Raw genomic sequence first — 21,006 nt, 5'->3', positions numbered from 1 at the left:
GGGGTTTACAAGGTTTTATACATCCAAAGAACAGACCAGGCGTTTAATCCAGGCCTGCGTTTATTTGTCAAAATGTGTTCCCACACCAGGCCAGTAAACGGTGTAGGCGGCTATTTGGGACTTGGTTATTAATTGAAGTTTTGAGGGAAACATAAACCAGATGTAATTGGTATTTGAAAGGATATTTATTTAAAAAAAAGGCTAATAGAGCTAACAAAAAACAAAACCAAAAACTTCTCTGACTAAAATACTTTGCACAGCACCCCTGAACCTAGTGTAACTACAGAGTGCAAGAGCAGTATCAGTTTTTGGAGGTCAGTTCCTGGCACACTTCCTCACCTTTGCACAGTTGTAACAAGGCCACATACAAGCAACAAACACTACAAGATAAAAACAGCAGGTTGAACAAACTCTGACTGTAAACATGAACTCTGGGTTGACAAACTCTGAGCAGTCAAACTCAGAGTTTTCTGTTTCAGATAGGCCGATCAGAATAAGTTCAGTCAACTCTGAGTATGTTGAACCTGCTGCCATTTCAGTTAGAGCTAGAAATATGAATGCTGCCAACGCGGACCATGATAGGCTCTAAAAAGAAGGAGTGGAGGAAGGATTGATACGTTAACAATATTAGATTTTATACAGCGTTGCTCATTCATCACTTACCAAACTGGAATTTCCTTAATGAATGAAAAATTGCTGGAATTCTCTTCCAGCCTGTTATTCATTTAAAATAGCTACAGGCCTGTTTATTCAGCTGTAACCTCACGGGACTAAATGCCGGTGGCAATAACTGAAGATGAAATATTAATTGAACAGATTAGACAGAGTTTAGGCTACTCATGGCCCTGTGATTGTAAAGTGACAGTCCGACTCAGTAGGCCTATTAATGATTTTTATTTTGCAATGTAAAATGTGTCTATATATATATAATGTGTCTGATATCGACAGTATGAATGAGGAAATGTCAGACAGGTTAGGTTCACAGCATAAGTTGCTGTTTTTTATCTGATCTCGCTCTCTGAAACGGAAAATCATTTCGGCCTCAACTTACTCAGAGTTTTCACTAAACCCGCTTTCTGAAACAGGCCTCTGGTAAGTCCACTGGGTCTGACAGCTGCCCTGAACTGCAGTCCACAAAGGCTATTTACCCAGAAGGCAATCTTCGCTGGAACTCCTCCATTGGGCCAGCGGTAGCATGCAGCACCAATCAGTGACAACGTTGCAGGGGAACCCAGAAACTAGGCGGGACTTTTTATTATATTTTACTTTTTATTAACTTAATTTTTGGAAGCCAAAATCAAAATTGTGATTAAAATTTGACTAATTGCACAGTACTATTCAGAAGCTTGTACTTCTTAGAAATGTTCTGGATCAATGAAATACCAGGGATGTTGATTAATTGATAGTCGTTTATCTGCAAGTCATGTTGGAAACAACAACAGTGTTATTCATAGAAGGGTTCGTTTTAGCTGTCTGTTTGCTTTGTTTGATGAAAACAAGATCAAACATACAGACGTTAAACTCAATACTTATTTTCTCATAGTGAATCATAAATAAAAACTCATGTTTGGACAAATATAAACTTCAAACTTGGAAACTGTAACTTTTGTGTTTTTATGTTGCTTTTCTGTTTATTTTGCATATCAGAGTGTTGAACTTAGCATTAGCATTCTCCATGGCCAATGTGACCGTGGCAAAGGTTTACAAAGTGAGGGCCTCCTCAGGTGGGCTCACAGTTTCAGTGGAGACTCAGTGCATGGTAGGGAAAAAATAATACATTATCAAAAAGAGCTCACACAGAATAGCTTAAATGCATTTGATTTGGTTAAAGAGATAGTTCAGAGATGGAGTAGGCTAGTATTCATGTTTTGACAACTTCCCCAGTCAGAAACAAATACAGTGCCTTAGGAGGAGACCCACATTGTCAGACTTTGAAAACCCCTGGGCTAGGGTTTATTGTAGGCCCACATGCGAACTGCAGCTATGTTGAGTTTATAATATTGAAGGATTTTGACTTACAGATACATGTAACATTAGTGCAATACTAATATTTGTACACTGCAGCTCTGTTGCAGTTCCAGTATAAAATACATATAGGAATACTGTCAACAGCCCAGGTCTGTTCTGTTGGGGTCATGTAGTCTCACATTGCATTACACTGAGTCTCACTTTAAAAGTTTATTTTTTCACTTGTAATGGATGCACGAGCTTGTGGTATGTCACAACACCAGTTAACAGTCGAAGTCAGATCTTCTGTGTAATGTATTTTTTTCTTTTTTCATTTTTTCCTTTTGCAAGCACAAATAAGGTGCTTTTTACCAGCAGTATTCCCTTTACACAGTAGGAATAAAACATACTTACATACTTACAGAAAGAAACTCCGGCCGCTACTGTCAGTGATGCTTGGACTGTCTGGAGAGAGTGGCGTTAACGTAACGTTTAGAAAAAATACTGAATACTGCTCCTGTAAATTGGCTACATGTGCAGAAAAACAGCTGTTCAAAAGTCAGGATTTACTTGCTTTAATTTTTTATTTCAGCCGGTGGTGTTATATGTTTAGTAAAAAAAACACACTCCTTGCTGCTGTTATGAATATGATATTAGTTAAAGTTGGGAGAGACTGCTTGGTTTGGGGGTGAAGGGGGGTGGAAGTGAAAGCAGTGTTTCGCATAATTAGCCTATAATTTAGATAGTTATCAAGGCTGTCTGCCACATAATGATTTTCTAGTATTTTTACTAGACATATTTAAAATTGTATTTGATTGAGGAGCATATATTTCTTGCAGCACCTCCTCTCGTTTCCAACAAGATAACTTCTTTATATTGTTTACTGACTGCTGAACAGTGAAGTTAAACCCTTAAACACATCAGATTTAAAACAAACTCACAGACCAGCTTGTTTCAATGCTTCAAGGCTTTTAATTTGCATTAGACAATAAAGCACAGTTCACTCTGCAGAATAAGTTGGTGCTAAAAGCATTCTTTTCACACATTCAGTCTGCTCTTATTAAAGGCACAAAGCCTCAGAGACAGTCCAGATCTTCTTAATTCACTTGTCGCTTCATTCCTTAAGTAGCGTTACAGCGATAGAAATTAAAATAAAGACATGAAATGAGATATAGAGCCTTCAGGGTACATATGAGACTGATGGCATGAACAGAGAGATGAGTTTAAAGAACATCTGCCCGTGTTTGTGATTTTTCCAGGTGCTTTATGCCTCTGTGTCAGCCCAGGAATCAGCTGGTTTTCTTTACACAGACGGATGGAAGGTGACTGTGACACTGCATATCATCCCAGCATTTGTTACCTGTGTGTATCAGAAAGACATGAGCGTGGTTATTTAGCAGAATTTATCATTTGATGCTGATGAAGATTAAAACCAAACATTTTGTATCATAAAAAAAATAAATGGAGAGGCTTTACAGCCTTGGCAGAGGTATGTGCTGAAGAAATGATGGATACATTTATGAACTGATCTCAAATGTGTCATTAATATGGCCTTTATTGCCACCAATACTACATTACTGTCTTTGTAAAATAATTTCTGATTTACCTCCATCATTCATTTGTAAACAGTGCTGGCCTCTAACGTTATTTGGCTCTCCTTTGCACCAGTATGAAAAGGTGAAAGGCGTACCATCACTCCAGAACCAAAAACCCTCCTAGAAAACACAAATCAGAATTGAATAAATTTATAAATGACAATATAAACTGAATCAAACACTGTAAATACCAAGTACTACAAAGACCATAAAGCTCTGACAAAAAAATTTCATTATGAAGTCTAATATAAGTTCTCAGAAGAGGAACAACAGCATCAGTCATTTCATTGTCATGTGACGTTGTAATAGAGCAACAAAGTCTGCATAGGGAGGGGGTCACATCTCATGGCCTTCCTGAGCAAATGGAAGAACCTTCAACCATAAAAAATGACTATTATATACCTCTGCACCGTCAGAGGCTCCGAGCCAAGTCTGTGGATTCCCATGAGTTTTATCTGCTATCAGCCTTTGAATCTGATGATACTCCTCAGCTCTACGTACGGATGCAAGGTGTGCACCTAAGGACAGACAGTTTCTCTACAGTGGAGACAAACACAAAAAGATGGGGTAGAAAAACAACATAAGAGGACAATAAAGCTAGAAGAAGATGCAAAGTAAAGTTAAGTGTGCAAGTCCATACAAACAGAGCAAACTCAACGTAGAAGCACTCTGCATCAAATCCAAATCATCTTGTACCTCAGCCTGAGCCCAAGTCATGGTTCGTGGAACGAAGAGGAAACAGCGATCACTGATCTTAGTCCAACCACGGGGACAAGATGTTGACCTCTCCAAGATATGATGCTCTCCTGATCAAGTCAAAAGAAGAGAAGTGGGTCAAGTTGAGTCTCCAGACAAAGTTTATAAAACACAGTGAAGAAATATGTATTCACCTTCTTGAATTATTGCCACTTCCCCACCTTCATCCTTTGCGTCTGAAAGAGCTGAACAGTTAAACACACCAGTTAGTGATTATGTCCATCATGTTGCTGTGTATTTTTCCTCACAAACAAACTCAGTCAGAACACACACACATGTTGCAAACAGCGACTCTCACCAGCAGCTCTGGTCAGTGTGATCACAGCACAAAGAAGTGCAGACAGAATCAGCGTCTTCATGGTGGAGGTGATGCTGATTTAAAAGTTGATGATTACCTTCAACAAAGAGAGACAGATGTGTTAGTAATACTTCAGAAACAGAAGTAACGACCGCAGTCCTCCTACAAATAAGTGACAACAAAATAGAAAACAAAAAAATGGAGAGAGAAAAGTGAAGCAAAGCTGCTGGAGGATTATCTTCTTCTTCTTCTCAGTGTCAGCCTGAGTGTAGATGCTGAGAAAGACTTATATACAGCAAGCTGACCATCCAATAATCACTAAATATGTTTACACAAGTACGTCTGTACATTATACATACATGCTCCACCTTAGTTGATGGTGGATTATAAAAGAGATGCCTAAATAATTAACTTAACAGCTGTTCAGATGGCATCAGCTGTTTACTTTAAAGGCTAATCTTTGTTTCAAGTCAGTGAGAGTGTTAACACGACAGTCACCTGAAAGCTCTACAGTTAGATATTAATATCACTAGATTCAGCTGAATGTTTCAGTTTGTCTTCTTAAATTATGACAACTTCAAAGGACATGCAACATGCAGACTGAAGGACGTGGGGATTGAACCACCCACCCTGTGACTGGTAGACATGGACAACCTGCCCCTCACAGTTTAACTCTGCAAAAGCATGTAGCATAAGACATGCGGGTTTTAGGTTCATGTTGATGTAAGACAGTGGTACTCCAAAAAAGTTTAAGCTCCCCGACTCCATGAAAAGTGGAATCAATCACTGTGGCCCTCCATGGGGGGCCCAAGCCCCAGTTTGAGAACCACTGATACAAGGTAACAGGTAATAGTTTAGTTTTATTACATTTATTTGTCAGGCAGCAAGTACAAAACATGTATTTAAAAGAGAAGAGATCTATGTGTTACAGATGTGTATCAGATCCAGCTCCTATAGCTACTTCTCGTCTGCAGGCCCTGGGCAGATACATGTTTGACATCACATGACAGGATGATGAAACCTACGCATCTTCTCAAAGTATCAGGGAGCTTATTCCATGCATTAATGTCTAATAAAAAGGGCAGATTGTGCAAAGGCAGGATGTCCTGTAGGAATTCTACTTTTTCCCTAGAAGTTAACCTAAAAGCTGTAATCATTTGCTCTGAGCAAAGTTCAGCAAATCATTTCAGTGGTGGAGGTGCAGTATTTTAAGATTTCCACATGTTTTCCACCATTTGAACTTTGAGTGGAGCTCTTTGATATCATCCCATTGCATCCTCTTCTTCTGTAATGATAAAATGGCACCTACTGGAGAATTAGCTCCATCAGCTGTTTATCTGGAGGAACCAACTCCTGATATTCTCGTACTGGACAGAAACACACATTCATACATATTTTCTTTGGCAAATTTTCCTGACAGTTGGTTAAAATTTGATGAGACTGTTAATGTCTCTGTTCCATAACTTATGGACAGATCGGGCACAGGACTGATTAAAATAGTTTGCCAAGTGGACGGTTTAATGTTATGTTAAAATTAATAGGCTGTCGTGTTGTGTTCTCCTCACCGCATTCACGAGCCTCCTTCATGTTACAGCTTCCTAGCTGATGAAACTAACTCCCTCTTAGGGTCAGTGGTGACATAAGAGAAACTTAAATTTCCATGTAAATTAAGTTATTGTACAAATGTTTTTTCATATCCGGTAATTAGCATTGGACGTGTCCCTGACACTGCAAAGTGTGTCATGGTGTGGTTAATGAATATTGACATGTGGCTTTATTATTTGATTGTTTTGGACCTGTTCCCAAGCTTTACAGTGCAGCTTTGTGAGACCACATCCTTCTGCTCACCTACAAAGCTCTTAATGGTCAGGCACCATCTTATCTTAAAGAGCTCATAGTACCTTTGTACCTTTGTACCCACCAGAACACTGCGCTTGACTTCTTCCCTCTCCGGAAGTTTTGTTTTCTGCAGGTATTTCTGCCTGAACACCTGCTGCTACAATTGTTTTTCTTCTTATTATCACTATTATGATTATTATTGTTATTACACGTTTGCTAATGATGAGAAGTGTTGAGTCTCTGTAAATAATATTACAAAGTCTATGGTTTAAATGAGCTCTATGAAAAGTGCAATTAAATAATTTCTCTTATGACTTGGTGGTATATAAATTAAATTGAAATTAATCTATGTCAAATATTCTTTTACCTTTATTTACACAGAGTAAATTTTATTTACACAGTTACACACATCTGCACCCCAATCCTGTTGTCCTTTAAACAGCCCCACAGAAGGGGCTTAAGGTTCAGTCCACTGAAGCAATGGCCTACATACCAACTTACCCAGCTGATCACATGGGCTCACGAGACACGAGACAATTGCCACATGGATCGTATGCAGATGCCATCTTCCATTTATTCATACTGTGTTGTCATAATGAGATGCTGTGCTTTTCTTGACTGCTATTTGTCCTTTGGTGTAAACATGTACTGTGTCAGCTACTTTGTGTTGATTTGTTACTGCAGGCTGGTTAAAGCTATTTCAGTTGTTTGGTAGTGGGAGACAGCAGGTGTGAGTCAAGGGCAGGCCTTAAGATTTGCGTTTGGCTCTTCGGCCGCTGTCTGTGGTGCAGATCAAAGGCTGTAACTGCTTGGAGTCGTTGTGTGTCTGTACACCTGTGTCTACACCAAAGTTTCTTATTGGATGAGGTGCACAAGAAAATGTTTTGCACCGGGGCCACTCTCAATTATGTTACACTGCTGCACTGAAGTTACACAAAAAGAACTTATAACATCCCCCATTACAATCAGCAATCATCATCGATGTACAACTCGGCCCCCTTTTTTTTTTTTGCCTGTATTTGCTGACTTTTTGGCAAATTGTCACCATCTAGTTGCCATATTAGCCATTTGCAATTCCTAGTTGCAGTGTACTAGATTATGTCTACACTGTAGAATATGTTTCAAAAGAAGGCAAGTTTCGGAGTCAAAAAGGATTGTCTTTTAATCCGGGGGCGGATTGGCCATCGGGAATTTTGGGAACAATCCTTAACACCCGGTCCGTTTTAGGCCGGTGTTCAAGAGTTTTTATTTTTCAGTTTCTTTAAATGAACCACGACTGTGCCGGCCAGTCAGCAGTGGTGAAAGCTGTCTGTGTCTATCAGACTGAGCCAAACCAATACGGGCCCTCCCAACTTGAACCGATCCTCGTTTATACTGAAATCTGATTGGCTCAAAGGCGCCAATCAAAGTAGTTTACTTTCCATTTAGGACGAGTTTAATGTCAATACGTTTTGTTGGTGCTGAACTCAGCGCTGGGTTGCATGAGAAGCACAACAGAGAAGGTAACTATGTCGAAAAGAAAAGGGCGCAGTATGCAGAGCTGGGTAGGCAATAACTCATAGATAGAATTAGAAAATGGATTATTATTATGGATTATTACTGATGTTCTTCTTCATGCATATGTAGCTGTATAATCAGTACAAGCAGACTCAGGGTCCAGCACAGGGTAGCTGACCCAGGAATAGGCCAACTCAGTGCTGAAGATGAGGGATTTTAATTTTTCAACCTTGTTCTCACTCCCTGACTCGTCACATGGACACATGGTCAAGACCCATCGATGTCTGTTTGTAAAGCATTGGGGATCCCTTTAGCGTCATAGTTCATCGCAGTGGGGGAAGTCCTGTAGCGTCAGTTTTTGACAGTAAATGTAGGTGTATGATATCTAACAGAAAGGCCTGAGTAAGGAGGTGGTTGGGGTGAACCCTGACTTTGAACCGCAGGAGTGTTTGTGTCCTGTGTGAAACAAGAAGTCAATATTAAATATTTTCATTTAAGTTACGTAAATTGATGTGACGTTAGTTAATTTGTGTGTTAACTGACATACGTATAATTATTGTAACCAAAACCATGATCTTTTCATGACCATAACCAAGTAGTTTTGCTGTTTCAGGACTTTAATAATCCGCTGTTTAAAAATGTCGGTTTCGAAACGCTACTGTTTTATTTTGAAAGCCTAACTTGACGTTGCATATTTGTTGTTACTAAGCGTTGCTAACTTGACGACGCCAAAGGGCCTTGACCAAGCATCAATATGTGACGAGTCGGGATTGAGAATGTGTTGCTCTATTTTATGGGACTGTTTTTGATTGTATTTGAATATTTTAACACTTTGTCTACATCAGGCTTGTCTGGCCTGGTCTTGTTCAGTGCAGTGGCGCCTTACTTATACAAACTTAAGAGGCGGGTGTCACAAAAGTTTCTTGAAGGTCTTTATCATAATGTAATTGACTGTATACAAGTACAACACAATTTATTAAAATACCTACAAACATCTCTGCTGGTCCCAAACACGGCACTTGAAAGGCCTTTCCGTGTCCGTCCCAGTACATCCTGAACCACCACACTGAACATGTGTGTTTCATCATCATCTGTGTTAAGATTTGACTGAATGATAACTCAGAGGAGGAGTTTTAAGTTTGATGCAAATTGCAGCAATCGGGCACAAAGGGTTGTTAACACCTGAATTGCCTCCAGCTGCCTGCTGTTGCAGCAACTGCTTAAGTTTCAGTGAATAGATAATAAATGGAGATCATAAAGATAACATTGAAATAATTGTTTGTCAAAGGTAACTTCACTAAGCAGGAACACTCACGTTCATTATATTAATAATAATAATCTTTATTTGTAGAGCACTCAAAAACAAGTTACAAAGTGCTTTAAGTGTAAAGACAATAATACCCCAAAAAAAATAATACAAAAACAATACAAGATAAAAGCAAGAAAACATTGAAAAGACTAAAATACACAAAGATAAATATAAAATAAGTAAAATAGAATAAAATAAAAGGGATAAAATAAAGTCAAATAAAATCGGGAAAGGCTCTCCTATAAAAGTATGTTTTAAGAAGGGACTTAAAAGAGTTCACTGACTCAGCCGACCTGATTTCCTCGGGCAGGCTGTTCCAGAGCCTCGGGGCCCTGACAGCAAACGCTCTGTCCCCTTTAGTTTTCAGTCGAGACTCTGGAACAGACAACAGACCTCTGCACGAGGATCCCAAGGTACGTGCTGGTGTGTATGGGACTAAAAGGTCAGAAATATAACAAGGCAAGAGACCATGATGAGCTTTAAAAGTGATCAATAAGATTTTAAAGTCAATTCTAAAACATACTGGGAGCCTCTAAGGCTATCGCTATTGGGTTTACCCCTTCCGCGCGCCCACTAGTCTATGCCCACCCACAGCGTGGGCCTCTCCTACGTCCGCACCTTGAATATATATACAACGGTGAGACCCAGCCTTCAGCTCCAAATGCCTTTTCTTCAGCACTGAGAAGCAAGGTCCAGTGAGGCCTACAACTTCGGCTGCGCCTATATTTATAGAATCCGGGTTACAATACGTAACCCCCATTCTATTTCATATAGGCTTCACCCTCTAAGGCTATCACTATTGGGTTAGAGGCGAAGCAGGCCGAGGGCCGACCCATGCATAAGTCGGGAAACTTGGTTGGGGGGCCCCGCAGCTGTACAGAGGTGGGGTCACGACAACAACCACATTAGCTGCCACCCCCCCACACAATCCCGTGGGAGAGGGCGCACCACACACTCAGCCAAAACACTCTGAGTGAGTCAGAAAGAGGTGGGAGACATCCCGCAGGTAGAAACGTACGAAAGAACATGGGGACAACCAGGAGGCCGCCGTGCAGATGTCACTGAGGAGGAGACACCTCTCGTGGAGTGCGCTCTGATGCCATCCGGAGGATGACACGCGACCAAAAGGAGCTCGTAATGCTTTTAGGCATGAACGTCGGGTTAGGGCACAGGATAGCCAAGCTGACGTCGCCCTGAATCCGGAGGCACGACGGAGCCACAGAGAGGGCAGCCAGATCACTGACCCTTTTGGCTGATGTCAGAGCCAGGAGTCTCCAAAGGCTCAAACTTGACTTGGGTTAACGCGTCACCAGCCTGCGCCTTCGCACGCCTCTAAGGAAGCGTTTCACCAGGCGGTGGGAGAGCGCAGTCCTGTCCCCGAAGTCATCGTGTCAGGACGAAAGAGTGGCAGTGTTGGTTTTAGCCATACTAAACGCCAGCCCCCTGTACATGAGAAGCTGGAGGAACGAAAGCACAGCCGGCAGCGGACAGGTGACCGGATCCGTCCCCTGGTCCAGACCCAGCTCTGGAAAGCCGACCACTTAGAAGAGTAAGAGGACTGAGTGGAGGCGGCTCTCGACTCTTGGATGGTGCGAATCACCTCACGGGAGAGATCTAAGCCCTCCAGGCATCGCCTCTCAGTGGCCAGACCCAGAGAGGTTGGTCGAGGAGTGGGTAACTCCGGATCGTACCCCCTGCCTGAGAGAGAGCGTCCCCCCTCCAGTGGAGTTTCCACGGCTGCCCCACCAGCAGCCGTTGGAGACAGACAGATGTGGGATGTGACCATGCCCAGGTGGGACCCCGACCGAGAGAGAGAGAGAGGGTCCCGCCAGTAGGCCAGAACCTGGGGCACAGACAGGATCGGCGCTGTCTCTGTCTGACCGGGGACGACACGCAAGCGGATGAACCACCGCTGCAGCCAGGGGAACCACCATGTGAGCCGCCGACATGAGGCCCAGGAGCTTCATGAGCGACAGAGCTGCCACCGCCACTCATGGGACAACATGGTGGTGTCGTGTAAAAATTCAAGACTTGGGCCAGATAAGAAAGCTTGAACTTTTACCAACATTTTTATTATCAACAAAAACAGACATCACAGACAGAGATCGGTGCAAAATAGAGCCCCATTCTGTTACCAGAACAGAGACCCGAGTCGACTTGAAAACCATGTAACGACTGACTTTCACCTCCTTTTATAGCTCTGTTTCTTGGCTTCATATCATCTCTTGGCTCTCTTCCCTACTACTGCTATAATCTGGGAAAGTCCCTGACTGCCTGCACCTCCTCTCTGTGTCCTTTGCATGCACTCTGCTTGATCATGCCATTTCTTCCATAACCTGACTTTTATGGAATAAACTGGTGTTGTTTGTGCTCCGTGCTAGAAACAGGACATTCTTACTGTGATGGACTATACTGATGTATGTTTTGTAATCCAATTTTCACAAAATCTGCTTCTATATTTTCCTTTGTAAGTGTTTTTGATGCTGCCTCACTGTGCTCCCTCCCTTTTCTCCCAACGCACACGAACTTGCTCACACACACACGTGTGCTACTGCTGAGCCTGGGCAGTTAGATACAGAAAGGAGGACATACACTCAGAGCTAAAGAGTTTTAACACTGTGATCCTAACTTTACACTATAAAATAACACTTTAAATGATGACAATGTAGACCACCATTGCTCTAGTAATTAATGATAACAATTTAGGCTGTAATGCTCCAAAATAATTCACAACAGTGGAGCAGCTCCATCAGAGCATCCACCCTCTCCTGAGAGAGCCACGCTCTCCGGAGAGAGGAGTCCAGTACCACACCAAAGTAGGTGAGTCTATGGGAGGGGAAAGGAGCACTCTTCTTCCAGTTCATCGTGAAGCCCAGGTAAGACAGGTGTGCGACTAGCTGGGCCATCTGCACCACCGCTTCGTCCAGGGACGGAGCCAGCAGCAGCAGTTCGTCCAGGTAAAATAGGACCCTGATGCCAGACCGCCACAGCGGCTCCAGGGCCGTCTCGACACACTTGTGTGGCGGAAGGGACCACACGAGTGTAGTCGCCCTCGTGGGTCCCCTGCCGTACTGCATTCCCAGTGGGGGGAGGTAGGCAGAGGCAGACACAGTTGCCGGGGCACGAGGTTGGGCAGCCACACCCGTGAGCCCGTAACCATGCCGCTCCCCCGACGAGGTGGGGAGGGCAGGGACAGGCAACAGAGGAGAAGGTCTGCCTGCGACATTGCAGCCATGCTGCATGAAGGCCGCACGGCCAGGTGCAGCCACTCCACGCGGTATGATGGCAGCCACTGATTTCGTAGAGACAGTGGCGGGCCGAGGAGGAAATATTCTGCTTGTGGCATCGGAGCCAGACTGCATGAAAGCCATCCGGCCAGCTGCAGCCTGTCTGTTATGCCACTCACCTCGCTGCGCCGCTCGCCTGGCAAGGGAAGAGAGCAGGGTGAGGGGCAAGGGGAGAGACGATGTGCAGCTTTGCAGCAAGCCCAGGCTGCTTGTTAGCCATTTGGCTAACCCACAGCTGGCTCACACAATGTGTTCTGTAGTTACAAGAAACACAATTCTCCCCAGCGTCACTGTCGCCTGCCGTGCCTAACGTGTTTGGCACACACTTGCCATATATGCCATATATCACACATGAACAGCGCACAGCACAGCCTGTCACACACCTCTTTCACACCTTCCCTGTACTTTGTTGCTGCTGTCACTAACCCTGTCTCTTTGTCTGTTTTCCCTCCTCTCCTCTTTGGGCTTCCCCCACGGCATCCTCCCAGTTCCCCCCTGCATCCTCCTTTCCTCGGCCCCAGTGTTCCCCGGCTCCCTGGTCCCAGTCCCGTCGGTTTCCCTGTGCCAGTGTTTCCCGGCATCCACCTCTCCCTCCAGTCCCTCAACCCTCTTTTTCCCTAAATAAATGTCCTTCGCTCAGAGCTCTGCGTTTGGGTCCTCTCTTGAAATCAATTATAAGCCATGTAGATGTTGTGGCTATAAGATATCGCTATTATTAGATTGATTCAGATAGCCATGGTCCCTAGAGGATGAATCCTTACTAGTGATCCTCTCAAATTTTGTTCATGAGCCACTAGCAGGTCAATGTTGTGAGTTCTCCAGATAAATATCTCAATATTTCCAAGATGGATTGGTACAAAAAGTCGTACAGACATACTGTACATGCACCCCAGAGGTTGAATCTTTATGACCTAGGTTATTCCTGACATATCTTCTAGTAAGCACCACCAGCAAGATGACATTTTTGGATTTCAGTGAAATGTAAAGGCATGTACTCAAACCAGAATTTTTCAAGTCAACTCAATTGACAAGGGCCAATTGAGGCTGAATATGATAAAAATCAACATTTAGTGAGCAGCCCTAAAAATATCAACTACTGGAATAATTGTCATGATGCTCAATATTCTTCCCTTGATGAACTTAACGAGCTCTGAATTTTCTGAAATAGCACATCAGGGTGTCAGTTTGTAGTATGAAGGTTCAGTGGACAGATCTCTCAGTGGAGAGTCTGAGGCCAAAGAGAAGCAAGAGGGAGATAAAGAAAGAGCTATATAACAAATTCTGGATTAGGAACACCCTGAGAGTATGACGTTAAGGTCCTCACTCTGGACTAACAGAAATACCTGCTGAATCTTTAATGAAGTTAATATAACTGTACATTTGGGATACAAGGGAACAAATACACAAGTACTTGCTTGAAACTGGGAGGTCTGATAAAACTGCATGGATCTGCAAAAAAACTGAGTACATTTAATGCTCTTGGCTTCTTCTGTAAGTACCATCAAGCAGCTCTTGGGGAAAACCAGTTGAGGACTGAAATTGTACCAGTCAGTTCCCAGTATGACACTGTGTGAATCAGAGTTGTCCTTAACATTACTTTCACAACTAAAGGTTTAAAATTCACTTTGAAGACAAAATACACCAACATACCTACAACAAGCAGAACAGCTGAGTCTGTTCTCAGTGCTGGGATGACGCATCTGCATCTTTGTATCACTGGGGTGGAAATGGAGCACTGTTTAAGACACATGCCTTTTGTGTGAGACCTGGGTTCAACTCCCCACTGTGACACATCCACCAATGTATCCATCAGTAAGACACTTAACCCTTAGTTGCTCCGGAGACATGCGACTTCTGACAGTTATAACAATTTAAGTTGCTTTTGGATAAAAGTGTTGGCTAAATGTAATGTATCTTCCTGCATCAGATATTTAAACTTTGGAGAGTTTCAGTGAAATGTTTCTGTTCTTCAGTTCATCACTAAACAGTGACGTTCTTCCCTCGTAGGATCCATGTTTTTTACTCTCTAGCTCCACACCGTCACGCCACACAAGGACAAATCTAGGGTCCAGGTCAGTTCTCGCCCATTCCAGAGTCATGCTGAAAGCATCCATGACAGGGTCCAGGTAACATGGCAAAGTGATGTCCTCACCAACCATTGCCAGTATTGGCTTGGATGGACCAATCACATTAGACTGAGCAGAAAAGAAACAGCATTATGGTGGTTATTTCTGCAGAATACACTTGTTTAGTCCAAAATCAGCAGAATAACTTTACATGTAAACATAAACTAGACTGTTAGGGATGTGTGTAATTTACCTCTACATGAGTGTATCGTGGCGAGGAGGATGAGTGTGGAAATCCAGGACAGTGAAGGCACCAAAGTAAAGGGACTGACTGAGCTTGACATGAAGCATCCTGGAGTTCTGAAAATAGAAATGAAGCGATATGACAAGTTTAGGTTAATACAAAAACACTTAAGATAAGAGACTGTATTGATCCCACACTAAGGAAATTCACTTGTTACAGCAGCTCCAGATAAAACACTACAAAACAGATAAGAAAATACACATTAAAGCAAGGTGGGGTGAACAAAACTAACATAAGAATGAAAATCACCAAACAATGAGGAATTTTAATCACTTTTAATACAACACAGGAGTTAAATACTATCAAACCCTTTTTATTTTTCTTCGAATGATGTTAAAGAAGACTTGTGTAAAAACATGCAGCTGCAGAACAGGTGACTTTCAAACTTTGTTTAATATAATAATAGGCCTATTCATAAACATCAGCACAGTGTGACAGTGAACTCGGTCAGTGGCACCATCTCCTGGTTGTAAAGATATATTTTATGTTCATGTCTGCAGATGCATTAAACTGTAATCATAGTTTGTCATCAAGTGTGAATCCAAGCCGGAAATCCTAGAAGCGTTTTAACTTGTGTTTTTATACCAATAAATGTCACACAAAGCACTGCCTCTCCTGCACTGTGCCTCGCCTTCATTACGTTTAAAAAAATAAAACGGGGAGATCAAAAGAAAAATCTAATTTCAGGCTGTTTTGTGTCATGAAATTGTGTTTTGTTTTTTCTTTTAACAGTGATTATACACAACATTTCTGTGATCCTTCTTTTCTGTTTTTGACTTTTGCTGAATTAATTCTACATGTTCTCCAGAAAATGAAGCTTGATGGTAGTTGAGCTTCCTTACAGCAGGGGGCAGAGTTCTAATAAATGTTCAGCAGTGAACCAGTGATGGCAGAAATATGAAGGGATGCATAGGAAGAAGAGGGGGACAGCAGACATCTCCATACCTGAGAATATTATTATTCTTATTATTATATTTTTATATTTTGCTTAATTCGCTGCTTCCGACTGTTGTTAAAATAGGTTCTCAACAGATAAGTAAAATATAAGGAAGCTAATGCACTCATATTGTTTGTGGTTGAACTTTAAACTCTTTAACCAGGTAATTGAATGTTTCTGTTTGTGGGGAAACCAAATCAGATACAAATTCTTTCTCAAAGCTGAGAATTGTTTTAATGTTTTAAAACGTTGCAATTTCGAGGGGATCGCATTTTTAATGAAAGTATTTAGTCACTTTGTAACACTATTGCAAATGGATTATATCAGAATAAACCCCTCCTGATTTATAGTCTTTTTTTCAAGACTACCAATTGATCCTGGTCTCAAACTGTTCTTCTTTCCTAAATTATGAGGAAACATCAGAAATGTTGAGAGATTTCAGACTAATCTTATTAAGGAAATGCTTCTTCTGCCAAATCTAACAAAACATTGATGAATCTAAACATTCTTCAGGTTATTTATAATCACTGATGACTCAGCAGGCAGAAATTGTCTTATCACATTTTTTTTAAGCTGCAAAAAAAGTAGAAGCTGCCACATGACTGTTTTCACCCTGCTCTTTGATAATGATAGTCGGCTTGTATCAATTCTGTGTATTTTGTCACTAAATACGTTTTCACATCCCCACACTCTTAGTTTCACTTGTATATGCAGTGAGATGCTTCAGCTGTCATAAATGTGAGCCGAGCTGCAACACCTGATGTGGACAAAACAGCAGATTGCAGTAAACAAGTTTTTTTGTTGATTTTTTTTAGTTGATACAAAACCATTCAAAGATGCCCACATTTGATCGAGATGTGGGAAATAAAATCAGGAGATATGACACAGCTTATTTCAATGCTTGAGACTTTTATTTTTTCAAAGATAAGAAAGTTCACAGTTCACTGTGCAGAATAATGTTGTACTAAACAACAGATTCAATCTGCTGTTATTAAAGCCACATGGCCTCAGAAACGATCCAGCAACTGTTTCTGTCACTTGTTGTTTCTTTCCTTAAATTGCGTCACAGCGATATATAGAAATGTGATTTAGACAGAGATATATGGAGATTTGAGACTGATGGCACAAAGACCGATGCAGCCCACATACACATAAACACACATCCACCCATGTTTGGGCTTCTGGGAGGTTCTTCACCTGAGAATTATCAGGGCTTTTTGGCACAAACTGATGGGCGGCGAACGTTACACCAGGTGTCATCCCAGCGCTTATCATCTGAAAGTACCAACGACACAGCAGTTAAGGCGACACTACAAAAACCAACATGTGAAAGTATGTATACTGATATTCACAAAGAAAGAATATTTAAGACTGAAAGTTCATTCATTCGACCCATTAGCATCTGGTCTGGAACTTTCACACGGTTTTCCTCTCAAAATGTTGATATTCAAATTTCTTTACCGTTAATGACGTTTCATCGGTGTTGTGTTTAAGATCTTAAAATACGCAGGACAATGGAAATTTGAAAAACCTACAATTCCATGACACTTCATCAATCTCTAACTACTGAGGAAGTTCATGTAATATGGTCAACTACTAATGGACCACGTGATGGGATTGTTCTGTGCACACAACACAGCACTATGCCATACATACATAGCATTTTAACAGCAAAGGTTTTTGTTTAATAAGAGAAAACCTTCCAAAAAAGTATAGATATGTGTGTATTATATGCTAATCATATATAATGCTCTAAATGAAATCAGTACGCTGTGATTTACCTCCATAATTTATCTGTAGACAGTGCTGCTTGCCCTGAAAGTTGTTAAACCTTCCATAAGACCGATAGTTGAAGGGTGTACCATCACTCCACAACCACACACCCTCCTAGAAGACACAACAAAATATTAAATTAATTAATAACACTAATGACCAGAAGACCTCGTGTAAACATAAATATACCTCTTGTGCATCCGAGCCTCCAATCCACGTTACTGTGTAATCATAACTTGCGCTCATGATCAGCCTCTGAATCTCGTGGTACTCCAGCAGGTTGTGAACGGACGCAAGGTTTCCACCCATGGACTCACAGTTTTTCTACAGTGGAGATAAATACGAGAGAGAGAGAGAAATTGCAAATTAACCAAATGTCTATGTATGTGCAAACAAAATAAACATATTGTAGAAGCCTTCTGTACTAAAACAGTCACTAAAAAGTCTCTCTCTTTACCTCAGCTTTGGCCCAAGTCATGGGTTTTGGAACGTAGTGGAAACAGCGACCGCTGAACTCAGACCAGCGACCAGAACAAGCTGTCGAACTCTTGACCAGGTGACTCTTTGCTGAGAACAAGTAGAGTTTGGTGAGTAATGTGGAGTCTCCAGTTAAAGTCTCTATATGTAGATATGAAATCAACTTATTTTAATGACATGACACTATAACATAACATAAAATATTATGTCATGATACAACATAAAATTACTTTACACAGTAAAACACAATTGCGATTTAAATTCCATAACGGCATAATATAAGTAAACGTAAGTTAAAATAACGTAATAAAATATAACACAACTGACCTGGCTGGCCATTTTCAGGTGCTGCCTCTGGAAGAGCTAGAGAGTTATACACAGCAGTTATTGATCTGGATTGTTGTCATACAAAACATTCATCTGTAACACTTTGTATTTATAAAGCTGACCAGCAGCTCTAGTCAGAACCATCATGGCACAAACAAGTGCAGACACAGTCAACATCTTCATGGTGGAGATGAAGCCGGAGATGATGATAACCTGCGACAGAGAGAGAGAGATGTTACTAATATGAAGTGAACAGACGACCCATGCTGACTGTCAGTCCAGGAAAAGGAAGCGCGAAGCTTGTAGCTGCAGAATTACCTTCTTCCTTCTCAGCTTCTGTAGATTCTGCTGTACAGTGCAGAGACAATGATGAAGAGAAACACCAGCCCTTATATGCAGCTACTTATCTTGGCATCTCTTAAAAAACAGAACTGAACAACCATACACAGAGACATCACACATGGTATACTCAGTAATGTGCCTTTATTTTGTCTGCTAACATGTAAATGATGTAATCGATGTAATTCAAAAGCATTTATACTAATAGCTAGAAATCATAAATACTTTGATCCCTGAGGGAAACTGTTGCGTTACAGTTGCTCACTTTACTAAACATAACATTAAGTAAATATAGATAATATAATGAAACAGAAAATAAAGATGAGGGCACCCCAGTCTCTGAGTTGTTTGGCCAACATGAGTCCCAATTGTCCAGACCAAACCTTTAGGAGCAGCCTTAAATCAAAGCTGGGCCAACACATCTATCCCGGCTCTCTTTCCTCTCCTCTGAGTGATCAGTGACCTGCCGTGTCATAGGTATTGTTTTGACAATAAAGCCGGAGAGAACAGATTAAAAACAAACGTGTAGTGAAGTTTGAATGAGCTACCAGCTGCTGCATCTACATGTGCAACCAGCAGTTGAAGACCTCCTCAGAAAATGGAGACAGCTCCGGCCCTTCCTGTAGAGGGCTTAAGTGTTCTTGGCCCAGTCCAGTTTATTGTCAGTGTGCGCTCCCCGGTCATCCACATGGTCCAGTGGCTCCCTGGATGGACATCGTGAGCTAAGGAGGTGCCACTGTTTCCTACAAATTTCATTTATATAATAATTAGCATCAGAAGAATAATTTATCACTGTTAACTGCATATGAGCTGTGCAAGAACAGAAAGCCAGTGTAGCAACTGTAACTAAGGGCGACTTAGTGATCAATTAGCAGCCAATATCATTTCCTACCTCAACATAATCGGGAAAATGACAACTATATAAACATAATTTCTAGGAAACAGCGTTGGAAGATGAAATGCTCCAGAAACAAAGAGAGCCATTTGAGAGACCTGCCATTTGTATATAAACTGTGAAGTCCTGATGAAATGAGGAAACTAAACACAACATGCCCTGCAGTAGAGGACAGTATCTTAAAAAAAGGCAATTTGTGAGTGAAAAACTAACAGAACAACAGTGTACAGTTAGGTTGAACCTGGAATTTGTAGTGTTTTAAAATTAATATCACATTAATAAAACAGAGGCAGTAATGTGAAACACACAGTGGAACATTGACTGGGTTTAGAGGCTCTTCAAACTTTTCCTATTGTTCAGTCTAAAATACAAGCAAAAGAAAGCCTTCAAGGATGAATCTGCAATATGAAAAACCTTCTTATGGATATTAGTGTGCATGTCTTTCATGGTGGGAGGAAACCAGCGTGCCTGGGGGAACCCCACGCAACCACGGGGAGAACATGCAAACTCTGTGCAGAAAGGCCTGCTGAGCAAGGTCTAAACCCAGAAACAAAGCTGTGAGGCAGCAGAGCTGTCCCATAAAAGAGCTGTAAAAACAGGGTTTGGGTGGGAGGGATGTGAGAACTGACAGCTTATATACGTGAGTGCATGTGATTGGATTCGAGAGGCACAGGTGGATGAAATGAGTGACGCACTGGGTAGTTGATTGGAGGAATAGAATGAGGCGCAGGTGGTCGAATAAGTGAGAGAGGCGTGGTCCTGTTCCTGAACCTCAGTCTACATAACTCCATTTCACTAACAAGGACCACACCAATGTTAGATGTTATAGTGGTTAATTGTGATGAATAGTTATGAAAGGAAAATATACCAGTGGCAATGACATATACACTGTGGTGGTTTTGGGGGGGAGCCAACAGGGGCCAGTGCCCCTTGTCAAATAAGTTGAGATCCCAACGCTCTTGCTATCAGGTCGCAAAAAAGAAAACTGGAGCCTTTCTTCCTTTAGTAACAACAGTGAGTGAGAAAAGGGAAGTGCAACATCCTTCCATCTGCAAAACACAGAGCTTAACAATGATATAAGCAATATATTGAATAATGATTAAAAGAAAGATATTTGGTATTAAACATGATATGATGATTGAAAATCAGGATATCTCATTGATATTGAAGATTAATAAATTTAATTGATATTCCGATTGTGAAATACATAATATGGTTAAAGTAAGAAGAATTAGGGTAACGGTTAAATAACTGTGCAAATGGTCACATAATTTAGGTGAAGACATCAAGACTATGAGTCATTGGGGGAGAAGGGTCAGCAGGGGGAAATGAAATGGCCAAATAAGGACATCTCTGGCTG

General features: G+C 41.5%; 2 protein-coding genes across 4 annotated transcripts in view; both read right to left on the bottom strand.

Moving 5' to 3' along the window:
* Positions 1-4,712, bottom strand: part of LOC123980379 (type-2 ice-structuring protein-like) — a 15,146-nt gene extending 10,434 nt beyond the window's left edge. Inside the window, exons 1-6 of one of the 3 annotated variants that reach the window (XM_046064740.1) lie at positions 4,597-4,712; positions 4,433-4,483; positions 4,239-4,348; positions 3,945-4,079; positions 3,554-3,662; positions 3,237-3,307 (exon numbers count right to left, since the gene is read on the bottom strand). In XM_046064740.1, the coding sequence (XP_045920696.1) occupies positions 3,237-3,307; positions 3,554-3,662; positions 3,945-4,079; positions 4,239-4,348; positions 4,433-4,483; positions 4,597-4,657 (537 nt within the window). In that variant the 5' untranslated portion in view covers positions 4,658-4,712. Of the gene's footprint in view, positions 1-3,236; positions 3,308-3,553; positions 3,663-3,944; positions 4,080-4,238; positions 4,349-4,432; positions 4,484-4,596 lie in introns of those variants that run through there. The other 2 variants (XR_006827477.1, XM_046064739.1) reach the window with 2 other exon arrangements.
* A 12,330-nt stretch (positions 4,713-17,042) lies between these two features.
* LOC123979906 (type-2 ice-structuring protein-like) overlaps positions 17,043-21,006 on the bottom strand; it is a 5,173-nt gene continuing 1,209 nt past the window's right edge. Inside the window, exons 4-10 of the mRNA XM_046064016.1 lie at positions 18,684-18,757; positions 18,535-18,625; positions 18,413-18,448; positions 18,066-18,175; positions 17,798-17,932; positions 17,617-17,722; positions 17,043-17,110 (exon numbers count right to left, since the gene is read on the bottom strand). Coding sequence (XP_045919972.1) covers positions 17,043-17,110; positions 17,617-17,722; positions 17,798-17,932; positions 18,066-18,175; positions 18,413-18,448; positions 18,535-18,625; positions 18,684-18,757 — 620 coding nt within the window. The remainder of the gene's footprint in view (positions 17,111-17,616; positions 17,723-17,797; positions 17,933-18,065; positions 18,176-18,412; positions 18,449-18,534; positions 18,626-18,683; positions 18,758-21,006) is intronic.

The sequence above is a fragment of the Micropterus dolomieu genome, linkage group LG12, assembly GCF_021292245.1.
Source record: "Micropterus dolomieu isolate WLL.071019.BEF.003 ecotype Adirondacks linkage group LG12, ASM2129224v1, whole genome shotgun sequence".
In the NCBI taxonomy this organism is placed as follows: Eukaryota; Metazoa; Chordata; class Actinopteri; order Centrarchiformes; family Centrarchidae; genus Micropterus; species Micropterus dolomieu.
This window is presented reverse-complemented; position numbering and strand designations above follow the sequence as displayed.